General features: G+C 40.4%; 1 protein-coding gene across 1 annotated transcript in view; it reads right to left on the bottom strand.

Annotated features, from left to right (window-relative positions):
- The window catches only part of LOC145776307 (inter alpha-trypsin inhibitor, heavy chain 4-like), a 49,987-nt gene that overhangs the window by 16,616 nt on the left and 18,456 nt on the right, over positions 1-14,915 (bottom strand). Inside the window, exons 13-15 of the mRNA XM_082587707.1 lie at positions 14,479-14,656; positions 10,827-10,964; positions 5,004-5,090 (exon numbers count right to left, since the gene is read on the bottom strand). Coding sequence (XP_082443833.1) covers positions 5,004-5,090; positions 10,827-10,964; positions 14,479-14,656 — 403 coding nt within the window. The remainder of the gene's footprint in view (positions 1-5,003; positions 5,091-10,826; positions 10,965-14,478; positions 14,657-14,915) is intronic.

The following is a 14,915-nucleotide window of genomic DNA, read 5'->3' as shown; positions in this document are numbered from 1 at the left end:
CTTCCTTTAACTTCATTAAATCCATCAGCTATTGTCCATTCGTCGTCGTCGTGTGGGCCTCCTCTGGGGCCGAAAAACATTGCACAGTTCTTTATTGCTGCATAAATAGGTTAGTAAAGTGAATCTTGCTTTGGACTGTGATCTACATAATGCAGAGAAGCACAGGTTTGAAACTGCTCAGGTAGGCTGCTTGGAAATGGGATAACTTTCTTTAAATTTCCTATCTGGCTTGGCTGCAATTGAAAATGACATAGGCTTATAGTCGATCAATTAGACTACTCAAAACTGATATAATATTTGGACAACACTGCACACCATGAACTCCAACTCTAGTGCATTTAAGCAATGACATCCTTAAGCAGAAAATAGGCAAGAAGGGTTTACTTCCTTCAATCTTGCTTGGACACTTTTCCAAATATGTTGGGTCCATTATCATATGCCTGGCAAACGCAGTTTTTCATGTCAAGGTACAGTTGGTCAAGCAAACATAATACACGCGTAGCCAAAGCAGCACTAGTTTTCAAGTTAGAACAAGATAAAACATTCAGTGATAGCCAGAGGTGGGCAGTAACTAGTTACAAAAGTAACTAGTTACTGTAACTAGTTACTTTTTGAGTAACTGTAACGATAACTTCGTTACTATTTTCCAAAAGTAACGAAACACGGTAACTAGTTCCTATTTTAGCACTTTTTCAACAGTTACAGTTACAAGTTACTTTTGTAGTGAAATTTCAGTTTTTAATTGCCGTTTATTTCTCTGCACTTGTTTGTGTCTTGCTTAGTGCGTGTTTGCTGCTTTTTGCGCAATATTGCATTTTTCTCGCAGATGTATCGGCGCAGCACTGCGCATGCGCGGTTCTACTTTTGTTTGGTGGTCTGGTGGAGAAGGGTTGCGATATTGGCGAATTTATCGCCAAAGTCCAGAAATCTGGCGATTTTTTATGACGTTTAGCTTCATATTTATGATTTGGCGATTTTTGATAACTGATTTGGCTAAATTAATTGTTTTTGGCAATTAATCAATATGTACCAAAAACAGGCAAGATACAATTTAGTGTAACGCTTGCAATGCCTCTAAAAAGATTGTCTGACATTAAAACCAGCAACAGCATTGCTGTTTGCTTGCCGTTGGTGGACGTTCTTGTGGAAGCAATACAAACCAGATTTGGTCATTGGTTCGAGGATAGCGACTTTCAGCTTGCGACTGCATTCCACCCACAAAATAAAACAGAACATGCTTCAAGCAATTAAAGAAGCAAACTGCTCTGCTGAAGAGGGGAGTAACAGCGACACTGAAGTGGATGGTGGTAGGTAGAGCCACGGAGGACTTTTTGCACCACTTTACGCAAAAACCAAGAAAAGAAAGCAATGCGCGTTGAATCTGTTATAGGAGTATTTGGAAGCGGACCCTGAGGACAAGTTAAGCGGATCCAGATTCACAATTGGACCGATGAAAAAACTGTTTTAAAAACATAACACTCCCATTTCGTCAAGTGCTGCAGTGGGAATATTGTTTTCATTGCAGCACTTGTTCATCACCAGACTTTATTCGTTCATCCCCGACGCCGACACACGCTCCGTCGACCTGACACTACCAAGACAGGCATGGGTGCGCCTCAACCGTCTCCGTGCGGGCGTCGGGCTTTTCCGCTCAACCTTGCACCAATGGGAAATGGCCTCTTCCTCCTCCTGTGAATGTGGTGCCGAGGAACAGACTGCAGACCACATCATTGATTGATTGATTGATTGATTAAATCTTTATCCTCGGACTGGGAAAGCTTCTTGCAGAACTTAATCCTGGCAGTTTCGCATACTTGTAGACTAAAGGCTTTAAATCACTGACGCAGGCCCGGTCACCAAGATTGACAGAGTGAAGTTTCCGATTGTTGAAGTCTCGTTGCCGGGAAATTATTCCATCTATTAGATGCCGCTAAATGGAGAGCAGTTCTTAATGTGCGTTGCTCAAGCGCATGCCCTGAAAGTTGAACCAGTGCCGCTTGATCTTGAAGCTTCTTCGTTCCAGAAGTGACGCGCCAACCAATTGAATTATCATGGCGTACATCATCAATGACTGTAACATCTTCAAGCCACCTAACGAAGTGGAAGGTCTGCATGTCATGAATGATGAAACCAAAGACTGGCTGCTCTCTGGTAGACTTCCAGTGTAGTCCGGGAACATCGGGAGTCTGGGGCGGTAAAAGAATATACTCTCGGCACCAGAGGCTCACAGGACGACGACGATTGGGCAAAGACATTTTAAAGCCCAAAAGGGCAGGCCTGAGTGACGAGCACTTTGAAATGCTCGTATTTCTCAAAGGAAATAAACATATAAGCCACTGAGTATTTTTTTTAATAAAACCTTGTTGGTTTTGTATCATACTTGTGCTGTTATGTTAGCATGGCTGGCTCTAACACTATACCGTATATCAAACATTACGGTTAAACTGGACTTGCATGCAGAGCTGGCCAGGTGCAGAATTTTATGTTCAGATTTGTGAGTAACTGAAAGTAACTAGTAACTGTAACTAGTAACGGCAACTAGTTACTTTTAAAAATCGGTAACTGTAACGGTAACTCAGTTACTATTTTGGCCAAGTAACTGTAACTGTAACTCAGTTACTTTTGAAAGTACCTTTGCCCACCTATGGTGATAGCCTACAGAGATCAGCAGGCTTAACAGCAACAGATTCCACGCGTTGAATCAGTTTAACATAGCCGGACTCAATACGAGAATGGTTTGTTCTTGATAAGAAACATCTAAAGTAGCATCTACAATGATCGAAAAATACTTGTAACTGCGCATTTCATTCAAAAATTTGTTTATTTTTAAGTTGATAAATTTTTATTTTATTAGTAAAAATGGGCCCCCCTCAAAAGTGACAAAACGAAAAACTACTCGTTTTTCCTTTACAATGTTATGCTAGGGGGGAAAGTAGCCCGACTTCCCCCCCCTCTCGGAGCCACTGTGCTTTAGACCAACAGAGCCCCACACATTCACGTTTTGCAGTAGCCGTACCATACTTTACCAAGTCATCACAGAGAAAGAAGGCATCCTTCTCGCTTACTGTGACGTCACAGCGGTGTTGCCGTTTTTATTTTCGCAATTAAGTGAGTGCCAGATTCGCCGATGTCAACGAAAGTTTGCAAGCGTGTAACTTAGTTGCCTGTTGATATTTTTTACAATTTGCTGGTCAGGGAAGTTTGTTAGTGTCATCTTTTTGGTATGTTAGGTAAATTTAGCGAATTTATTTTCCTGTCAGAGGCACTTTAATGATTGTGAACAATTTCAAGCACATTTTGTAGAAGCAATTTTATGATCTTGTTAAAGTTGATCCAGAGTTGATCTTTCCTTATTGAAAAAAATTAATGGAGCGCAAAATATTATCGGGCTGAATTTGACAAATAAATTTATTTGGTTTGTTAGCTGCAACATTCGCTGCAAAGACCTGTATTAATTATTCAAGAAGATATAAAAACTTATTCAAATGTTGCATTTTACTTGCTTACAAAACATGTCCTTTTATTGGACGAGGAAATATGTTAGACCTGCAATGTATTCTTTGAGACAAATAGAGTTTTAAGTAAACCTGCTTCAGTGATTTTTTTTTGAGGCTGAGCCGACAAGATATTGAAAACAAATTCAATCGGACAGCTTGATAAAACATTTAGCTAAAACGATGCTCGTTTCTAGCACTAGTTGCAACGTTCATCTGATGAAATTGAAAGTAAAAGCAACAACAAACAAGATGGTTTATTGCTTCACTGACGTTTCGCGCACCATGACAATGCGCATCCTCAGAGCGAATAACATACAAAATAAAATTTCACAAGGTTGTATACTGCAGTGCGATTGAAGGCAAGAAAAAAATCGCACTGCAGTATATAACCTTGTGAAATTTTATTTTGTATGTTATTCGCTCTGAGGATGCGCACTGTCATGGTGCGCGAAACGTCAGTGAAGCAATAAACCATCTTGTTTGTTGTTGCTTTTCCTTTCAATTTCATCAGATGAACGTTGCAACTAGTGCTAGAAACGATAATAGTCCTGTTGAACACCCAAACTTCTCAGTATTCAGTAGAATGATGCTCGCATACAAGAAGTCCTTGCAAAGTTACAGAAGGACTTTTAAAGCTTTTCACCCAATAGGTTACTATATTCTATATACAAAAGAGCGTATATTCCTTTTTACGAGGTCAAAAACAACGCTTAAGAAACTTTTCACCCCTGCTTCCAACACTTTTAACAGCTGACACAAAGATTCCTCTTTTTAGAGCAATGAAAAGTAATAATAAGAGGTAATTCAGAATAAGAGGTAATTTCAATTTGTATCGGTAAGCTACTACGCATAATTTCTACGTGGTTTGGCCTGGCACTGGAATCGACAAAAGACTTACAAAAACCAAATGTTAAAATTATGGCTTTAAATCCAACTTTACTTTAAAAACAATATTTCTTTTTTCAACCAAAGTTTTTGCACCAAATGCACTATTGTTTTCTTGATTTGATGATCAAGTTTTGATATAATACGAAGTGCTTTTCTTTAAAAAGACAGGTCATTAAAGCCAAAAAGTGAACGAAACAAGACCAAGTTTGCATATTTTTAGGAGCGTGCACTGAATAGCGTACGTTTTTGTTCCCATGAAACTCAATTTTTGTATCGCTCAGTCAGTGGTTCTTAAACTGTGTGTTGCGAACCTCTGGTGCGTCGTTCATAATTTGTAAGGGACGTCGCACAATAGTTTTATGAAGTACGGTAACCGAGCTGAGCAATACGACAAACTTAAAACTTTTGTGGATTTAATTCAGTGGATTTTTTTAGGACCAAAGAAATACCTGTGGTTCAAAGTAAAACTCTTGGAGCTCTAGGTATAAAAGCGCAACAATGCCAGTTAAAAGCATTCCACACAAGGGTTTCTCTTGCGCGTGCTCTTTCTATGCTGTCAGAGCAAGCAACTCAAATTTTTAACAAATCAACTATCCAAGTAAAACTAGAAGCGCCAACCAGTCGCTCGAGGTGTCGTTGTAGTAGTTGTTGCCGCTGTGGTAGTTCTCCTGTAAGAATGGCCCCGAAGACGTCTTCCAAAAAATTCTAAACAACATTTGGTTAAAGTTTAATCCATGTGGTTTGATTAGGCCACTTGTATTTGTTTATATGAAGACAGTCTTTCACCTTGAAACTATTTTTACGGTACTTCCTTGCTTAAACACAGGCTTTGAATCATACAATTACAAAAATGTAGGTAGCCTACGTTCGCAGATTTGTGGCGGCACTGTATGTTCTTTGTCATTTTACTAGTTATTATTAAATCAATTATATCATTCAATTAATATCAAGTTTATAATTCAGGGAAAAAAAACTGTTATAGTCGTCATTTTATTTACGTTGAATATATGTAACTCGTGACCAGCGTCACTACATAATCACAGTTCAGCGTTTTCTGGTACAGACGTTGGAATTGATTACCACCGCACTGCGCGTGTAATCAATTGAGCGTTCTGTACCACGTTCCTTAGTTGATTGTTTTGCGTTTCTTTCTTACTATATATTGCGTTGATTTCATACACTGAATCAGTAAGTAACAAGAGGTAAATGGTTTTCTCACTTGGTTGGCTATCGCTACAATTATTATTATTGTTTATTTTATATTAAACGTCTGGAAATACAACAGACATTTAACTGGCGTCGCCGGCAGGATCTTTACAGAATTTCTACAGGATTTTAGAAACATGGAGAAACTGATCGAAGTCCTGCAACAACAAATTGCCAACCAAGAACGTCAGACGAAGGAGCAAATTGCCAGACAAGAAGAACGTCACCAGGAACGTCAAGAAGAACAAGAAAGGCGCCACCAAGAACAACTACGAGAAATACGAGCCCAAACTGCGAGATCACAGCCAACAACAATACAACAACAGGTATCTTTACCTAAGTTCGTAGCGTTCGATGCCACCACTGAACTGTGGGCAGACTATTGGAAGAGGTTTAACACCTTTGTAGCAGCACATTCAGTCGCACAAGACAAAATGCCGCAGGTTTTTCTCACCAATCAATCACCTACAATCTACAAAATGTTAACAAATTTGGCTGCGCAGGAAACAAACGCAAAAGAAGTCAACGATCTCACCATGACGGAAATTACAAATTACATGGCTCAACAATTCGACCCTAAACGCTTCATCGTGAGGGAGCGATTCCGTTTCTGGAGCGAAATGAAGCGCAAGCCCGGTGAAACAGCTCAAGAACTAGCCATCCGCATACGCCAGGCAGCTGCCACCTGTGACTTCTCGTCCATTTCAAATCCATTGGACGAAGCTTTACGTACTCGTTTTATTTGTTCAATAGGTAACGAGGCGGTGCTTAAGGCGTTATTCAAAATCAGAGCTGATGAACTTACTTTCAAACGTGCGGTGGAGGTTGCATCAGAAACCGAAGAGGCAGCCAAGGTGGCCAAAGAAACTGTTTACGGCACTCCACCAGCACCAGTTGCGAAAGTAAGGACCATCAGTAAACCTCCAAAAACTAGGCAACTTACAGGTACTTTCTTTTTTCTTCTAAAAATAAAGAATGCTATCGCTGTGGTAATTCCAACCACAACGCCAATGACTGTAGGTTTAAGAAAGCCACTTGCCATTTCTGCAATATTACGGGACACTTACAGAGTGTTTGTCGAAAGAAAGCTAGACAGTTTAAACCTTCTAAGGTAAATTGTATCGAGGAAATTAACATGCTTTCTAGTTCTTGCAGAAAACCTCGAAATTCAAAGTTGGAAGTACCGATCTCCATTAATTCGGTAACCACACACTTAGAACTGGACACTGCTACAAATGGAAATTTCCTTTCCAGCGACGTCTGGACTCGGGTAGGCGCACCTCAATTGCAAGCACCAGTGTCGCAGTTCCAATCTGCTACCAAGCATCTAGTACCAATCACGGGTTCTTTCACGGCCCAGGTAACTTGTCCTTCCACGGGAAGGTCAGATAATATTCCTTTTGTAGTCACGACAGTCAAAGGACTGAACTTGCTAGGTCGTGATGCAATTTCGTCTTTAGGAATTTCTATCGATAAATTCCTTCTGTCTAACTATTCTACTTTACAGAGTATCCAGTCATACGACAAGCCTGATAAGAGTCTGGAGAAAGCATGCTCCCTCTTATGTGACGAGTTCAAAGATGTTTTTAAGCCTGAACTCGGGTGCTTACGAGATTATGAACTGGACATAGATTTTAAGTCTGATGCTAAACCTGTTTTTCTAAAATCTAGGCCTGTACCTTTCGCGCTAAAGGAGGACTTAGCACAAGCCTATGATTCGGGCATTGCACGTGGTGTATGGACACCAGTTCAGTTTTGCGATTGGGGCACACCGGTTGTTCCAGTCCGTAAGCCTTCAAACTCTTCAGGAGCGAAGGCCAAGTTACGCATTTGTGGCGATTATTCAGTCACGGTGAACCCTTCCCTGGAGACCCATCGTCACCCGTTACCCTTACCAGAAGACTTAATGCAAAAGTTGGGTGGTGGGTACGGTTTCAGCAAGATAGACTTGGCTGATGCCTACAATCAGATTCGACTTGGTCCTGACAGTCGAAAACGACTTGCATTAAGCACTCACCGTGGCGTACTTTTACAAAATGTTTTACCTTTTGGCATATCTTCTGCTCCAGGTTATTTTCAGAAGATCATGGACGACCTTACAACCGACCTTCCAGGGGTTGCAGTCTACCTAGACGACATTCTTGTCAGTGGCACTACTGCTGAGGAGCATCTCCAGAATCTTAGACGGCTCCTCGAACGACTTCACTCAAAAGGCCTGAGGTGTAGAAAGGACAAGTGTAAGTTTGCACAACCTCAGGTAGAGTATCTCGGACACATTTTGTCCAGGCAGGGCATCTCCAAAGGTCCTAAGGTAAACGCCATACTGGAGATGTCTGCCCCCACTGCCGTATCTTCTCTTCGTTCATTTTTAGGTTCCTTACAATTTTACTCGAAGTTTCTACCGTTGAACACTTCCACTGTAGCAGAACCACTATACCATCTCACGAAAAAGAACATTCCTTGGAGATGGGGAAAACAAGAAGAAAACTCTTTTGTTCAGCTGAAGCATTATCTTTCTACTGATGAGGTTCTTACACATTTCAATGCGTCCCTTCCGGTAGGTATCGCATGTGATGCTTCTAGTGTGGGCATCGGTGCTACTTTGTTTCACCGTTACCCAGATGGCACAGAACGGCCTATAGCAAACGTTTCAAAGATATTAACAGCTTCGCAGAGAAACTATAGTCAAATTCAGAAAGAGGCTTTGTCGATAATTTTTGCGCTAAAGAAGTTCTATCAATATCTTTGGTAGATCATTCATTTTGGTCACAGATCATAAACCATTGCTTAGTCTTTTTGGCCCGACCAAATCGACACCTTCTTTGGCAGCAAATCGTTTGGCTCGTTGGGCACTCTTTTTGTCGCAATTTACATACACTATTGAGTACAGGAAGACAAAGGATCATCAAAACGCTGATGCTTTGAGTCGCTTACCAGCAGGAGGGGATAAAGTCTTCGATGAAGAGGAAAGTGCGGATGACATTGATATCGTCTGTGCTATCGATGCTTTGGATTTGCAGGTCCAGATCCCAAATGCCGCCTCACTGCGTAAAGAATCTTCTAAAGATCCTATCATTTCCACGGTAATGCGTTTCATTCATGAAGGATGGCCGGCCAAGTCTTCTCCACAAGACCCGGTCGAACCGTTTCGTAAGTACGCAGACTCTCTTTCTACTTGTTACGGATGTCTACTTTACGGTTCCAGAGTGGTCATCCCGTCCAAACTTCGTCCTTCCGTCCTTCAGTTGCTTCATGAAGGACATTTCGGCATTGAGAGAATGAAGCAGTTGGCAAGAACGTCCGTCTACTGGCCAAACATCGATCGAGACATAGCGGAACTTTGTCACAAGTGCAGTACCTGTGGCGAATATCAACCGCAATCTAAAACCAAGGTCCAATCATGGACGGTTCCAGAAGCACCGTGGAGTCGCTTACACATAGATCATGCGGTAGAATTCATGGGTTACCATTGGTTACTCAGCATTGATGCTTTTTCTAAATACCCATGTATTCATGCTACTACTTCCTTATCGTCAACAGCTACTATCAACCTGCTAGAAGAAGATTTTGCTCATTTCGGCTATCCCCATACTGTAGTTACCGATAATGCTACTACTTTTAAATCCACAGAATTCCAAACTTTCTGTAAGGAGAGGGGTATGGTACACATCACGGGTGCCCCTTACCATCCGCAAACCAATGGAGCGGCGGAGCGCCTCGTACGTACGTTCAAGCAAGCACTTCGCAAATCTTCCCTGCCCCCGAAACAAGCAGTCTTGGAATTCCTACAGCAGTATCGACGCACGCCCACTCCGAGTGGCTACTCTCCCAGCCAATTACTCAACAATCGTCAGATTCGAACCAAGATCGACACGCTTCTCCCCACACCGTCTCAAGTGGTACCCCGACAAAACTCTCACAACGCGGACGCCTCCGAAGGCACAAAACGACATTTCAAACCGGGAGATCCCTGTTACGCGCTATCATTCGCTCCACGACGGAGCCAGGATCCTCGTTGGGTTCCAGCCGAGGTGATTAAGCGATAGGGTAGCCGAATCTTCCTGGTACGTCTGCTGCCACATGGTCCGACGTGGAGGCGCCATATGGACCAATTGCAACCTCGCTATGCATCATCGGAGGACCAGGAGCCGGGAGAAACTCCTGCACCAACAGTCGACTCCTCCGCTGTCTCCACCTCAGCTCGAACGGATTCAGACGACACACCGACTGTACCGGAATTCGGGCCCCACAACCCACGAAGGTCGAGCCGTCGCCGCAGACCTCCGGCCGGTTTCGGACTTTGAGAGTTATTGTTTAATTCGGTGTCTTGTTCATATTTTTCTTTGTGTATAAAAATTATCGGGGGAGGTGTTATAGTCGTCATTTTATTTACGTTGAATATATGTAACTCGTGACCAGCGTCACTACATAATCACAGTTCAGCGTTTTCTGGTACAGACGTTGGAATTGATTACCACCGCACTGCGCGTGTAATCAATTGAGCGTTCTGTACCACGTTCCTCAGTTGATTGCTTTGCGTTTCTTTCTTACTATATATTGCGTTGATTTCATACACTGAATCAGTAAGTAACAAGAGGTAAATGGTTTTTCTCACTTGGTTGGCTATCGCTACAATTATTATTATTGTTTATTTTATATTAAACGTCTGGAAATACAACAAAAACTATTTCGAAAAATGTCGTTTTGTTTCGACATTCATGATTGTCTTGATTTTTTTTTTTGAATTAAGCTTCCCAGTGGAAACTTTGCATCATGTCGAATTGAATTTGAGGTTGCAATAAATTTAGCTGCATTAATTCACCAAAAAATGGTTTTGAAGAGGTCTCTTGATGCTTTCTTCTCCGTTAAAAACTTATGAGATCTACAAAAGTCATTAATCAGCCTACAGAAGCGGCGATCTTATTGGCTAACTATCCAAAGGCTTAGAAAATGCGCTCAGCTTTCATTGAATATGGATGTAGGCTGCAGTAGGTTTAATAATTTTCAAACTTTCATAAAATTATTCCATGTTCTGTGGGCTCTTTTTTATGATGTGTTCTCTTGGATTTGACGCTAAATAATCTTGGGATAGGCAGCACAGCAAACAACTTAACTCTTAAAATGATTGGAGTTTTCCAGATGCCACCCTACTGAGAAAGCACTAAAATGTCTAAAAGTGATAACTACGTATTACGTAAATACTCAGCACAGTAGTCTATTTAACCACAAACTTACGCTGTTTAAACAATTTTCGACGCCTTGTCTTTTTTGGTCTTCTTTGTCTGTGCGCTGATGTTCTTGGAAAGTTTGCGTAAGTGCCCATCATACCTATTCCAGCTTTTGGACCGGCTAATAATCGAGAAGACATGATTCCTGGGATACAGTATTTTTAATTGAGCTAATAAACTTAAATAAGAAGAGTTAAGCTAACATTTGAGATTAAGCGACTAAAATTAGCTCTTTAGTTATCTTGAGCAAACGCAAGCTATAAGATAGGCTACAGTAACTAGGCTATATCTGCTCTGCAGCCAAATGCGCCAACTTTCTTGTGGATAATTGGAGTTTGCAGCCCAGCTGACAAATTCTGCCTTTTTTTTTATATCGGTTTAATATTTACCAATGTTAATGTGCCGTAAAAATGGCAACTTTTTCCATTGATGGCATGCTTATTATGATGATTTAACCGATTTTCGATATTATAAATATGTTTTGAGCTGTAGGTTCACTCGGCTATAAGTACAGGTAGGCCTATCATCATTGAGCCTATACAAAAGCCGACTTAACAGAGTTTTTGAGGACCACTGACTTATGAAATGTTTGAAAATAAACCCTAAAATAGCGTTAATATCTTCTGGTTTGCTTCGTTTAAATTTCACAGTAGTCAGTAGGCCTACTAGAGTTGGATAAACTGCATAGTTTTCGGTTCAATTAGCCTACATTACAATATTTTTCACCACCAAAATTTTTAATTACCGTACATTACAATTGCATTGTTCTGAAATGTTCGAATTAAAACTAGGCTACAGTTTCTTTTAAATGTTCTTAATTAAACGTTTGAATTACAAAAAATAATACTTCAATATTTATGTTCGTCGATAATTTTTTACAGTTTGATTTTATCAAAGACATGTAGAACTGCATTTGGTAAAGACTAGGTTGTAATGTAGAAATCTCTTTTAAACCCAAACTAGCGCTCAACAAAAGTAGTGATATCATGTGTGCAACCATGCGGCCTGATTTGTTGCCTTCTGCAGACTTTTCCAATTTTTTCAAACTTAATTAACTGTTAAAGCTTTGGTAGAGAGTTTGCTTTGTTGAACCATTCTCTATTTAATTAACTGTCTGAATGAAACTTTCTAAAAATAATGTTTTAAGCTCTTTTTGACTGTCTTCCCAAGTGACAAATTGGATTTTTACTTCACCTGGCTTTAAAAAACAAACACATTTGGATTCAGAAAATTTCAGTCAGACTATAAAAATATCTTATTAAATTGCAGTCAGACAGTAGCAATAGTCGTTGTTAAAATTTGCAAAAAGTAACAAATCAGGCCGCACTTCCGGGTAGCCATGGTGCAACTTATCAAATGTAATTGTAATTTGGACCAGGTTTTTTTTTTTTTGAAACTACAATTAGGCTTACACAACAACAAAGAGTCTGAATTACAATTATATGAAAATATGAAATGAATTACATTTAATTACAATTGTAATTGATCCTTCCAACTCTGGACAGCATACAATCTGAAGTTGATTTGAAAAAGTAATTTTGGTAATTGGTTTAAACGTGCCAAAGATTCTTTCGGTTTACTTTTAATTTTGAAACAAAAATGAGCAATCGATTGTAGCCTACTGTAGAACTATCAAGTAGGAACAAGATGATTGGAAGCAGAAAGTTCCGCTTAAGAAATCAAAAGTTTTGCAGTCAAGCTCTCCGCTTGGCCTGGTCAAAATAAAGTTGAATTATTATTTCCACAAGCGTACACGCAATCTCTTGCATAGAGAGTTTACAAACTACAAAAACGTTTCGATATTAAATTTAAGTGAAGTTAAATATAATTTTTTAGGAATTTGAAAATAGTTTTGATTCACCTAGTCCGATTTGATTAACCTTTATCGTCATTTAAAATGCTACAACGAACGTGAAAAGAAGTCATATCGTCACAGAAGATTGTAGCCGTTCTCAAACAAGCTTCAAGTTTGCGGAAAATTATCCTAAGTAATTTGTGTGAAAAGAATCGATTTTAAATTTGGTTGTAAAAGGTGGTTAGATTCGACGATTGTCCGACTTCTGCAAGCGTATACAGTAGCCTCACACGAATCAGTCACTGGCCAGTACTTCAAAAGTAATAGTCTGCATCCAGTAGCGTATTTAGGGGGGAGGATAAAGGGCGATGCCCCCCCCCCCTTAATGATCAGGTAAAAAAATATAAATTTTGCAAAAAAAATAAAATTGTAGCACAAGACATAATCGCTTGAATGATTCATCCTAGCGCAGGGGGGAGGTATACTTTTTGCAATGTAATTTGTCAATAATATTCTGAGTTTCCACCTAGACAACAACATCGACCTAACATTCCAGCTGAAACTGCGGAGATCTATTTCAAACGAACACTTTTTCTTCCTTCTCTTGATAATTGCATGGCACAAATTCACGAGAGATTCAATGAGCACTGCTCGCTAGGTTTTAAAGTCAGCACATTTCTGCCTTCATTGATTCATGAAGATGAGGACTGCCCGATCGACGAGATTTTCGACTTCTACCATGAAATGCTGGATGTTGAGCCAAGCAATTGCTTTGCAGCTACTATTGAATTGCAAAGATGGAGAGCGAATTGGCTTGCAATTTCTGTGGATAAACGACCTGCGACTCTTGTGGATGCGTGTCAAGCTGCTCGGCACTTATCCGATTATCCATAACTTACTTCGAATCTTTGCTACGCTTCCAGTTAGAACTGCCTCCAATGAGCAAGTTTTCAGTTCACTAAAGTATCTGAAAAATTATTACCGCACGACCACAACTGAGCCACGTTTGGATGGTCTAGTTCAGATGTATTTAAACAAGGATATTGTACTTGAGTATGATGCAGTCATTGATATATTTGCCAGGCGCAGCCATCGCATTAAACTGTAAATTGTCATTGCGAATCGCCGAGAATGTTCAAAAGGTATTCGAGGTCGGAAGGACTAACTTATTGTTTATGTTATGAAGTGTTTGATATCTTTTGTTGGTTCATTGATTGGAACAGTAACTTACTTCTGCGGATTCGCTCTTGATTCTGGACCTCTTCCTCCCTATCTGGCGGTATTCTGACGGATTAAGCTAGTCCCCTCCCCCCGTTCTGACGCGTCATATGACATTTTGGTATACCTTCCCACCCCCTTATTTAAAGGGTCAAACAAGTCTAATTTTAACATTTTCACCAAGTTTGAGCTTTCTGTGTGCTACCGTTGAGACTACCCCGTGTGTACTACCCCCAGACCCCCACTGGCCTCCAGCCGCGTAGCGGCTGACTGACACTATGTCTTGGCCTCCCCCTAACAAACTTTCTAAATATGCCACTGTCTGCATCTAAAAGCTAAGTAGGTTCTTGACGAACATGGCGTACTATGTAGGAGAGATGTGGGACCTATGGATACAGTGGGACCAATAAAGCATCGGATTATTAAGTCCCCTGTAAATTGTAAAAAAAATTGATTGGGAAACACCAATTCTATAACTATTTCAAATCAAAACCAGAAAAAATGGAGACTTCCTTTTTTTGACAGTGAATAGCATTTGTGTGATTTCATAAGTAGAGACAAGCTTTTAGTGGGCATAATGTTTACAGGTATTTGACAACGATGAAACAATTTGATAGCCTACACGTAGGCCTAAAATGTAACATACTTGGTTGCTGTGAGTCATACAATGGGGCATTGGGTCGAAGAAAAGGAGTTGAAGAGTCTTTGTCTCTGGCTATTGTATCTTTGCCTGGTTTCGTCACCACCATAGATGTTAGCGGAGTCACAAAATTGAACTTTAGCGAAAGTCGGAGAATTTCTTGATCGATGCTGTTTACTGCAGTCTGATAAATTTTAAGTTAACAACAAAGTCAAAGTATTTCGTTGGAATGGATTGGTTTCTAAGTCGCCAAACAATATTTTTTGTTTGAACTGTTTGCACCATCAATTTTTTCAAGTATTGTGGGTATTTAAAATGTTGAGTGCCGGCTGCATAGCCGAGTAGAAAGAGCCCTGGAACGGCACTCGAAAGGGCGCCGGTTCGATACCGTTTAAGAGCATGCGACTGTGTCTTTGGCAGGACACTTTAAGGCATGATTGAAG

Source organism: Aplidium turbinatum, chromosome 8 (assembly GCF_918807975.1).
Source record: "Aplidium turbinatum chromosome 8, kaAplTurb1.1, whole genome shotgun sequence".
Classification (NCBI taxonomy): Eukaryota; Metazoa; Chordata; class Ascidiacea; order Aplousobranchia; family Polyclinidae; genus Aplidium; species Aplidium turbinatum.
Note: the sequence above shows the minus strand (reverse complement) of the source record. Positions and strands in the feature narration are given on the sequence as shown.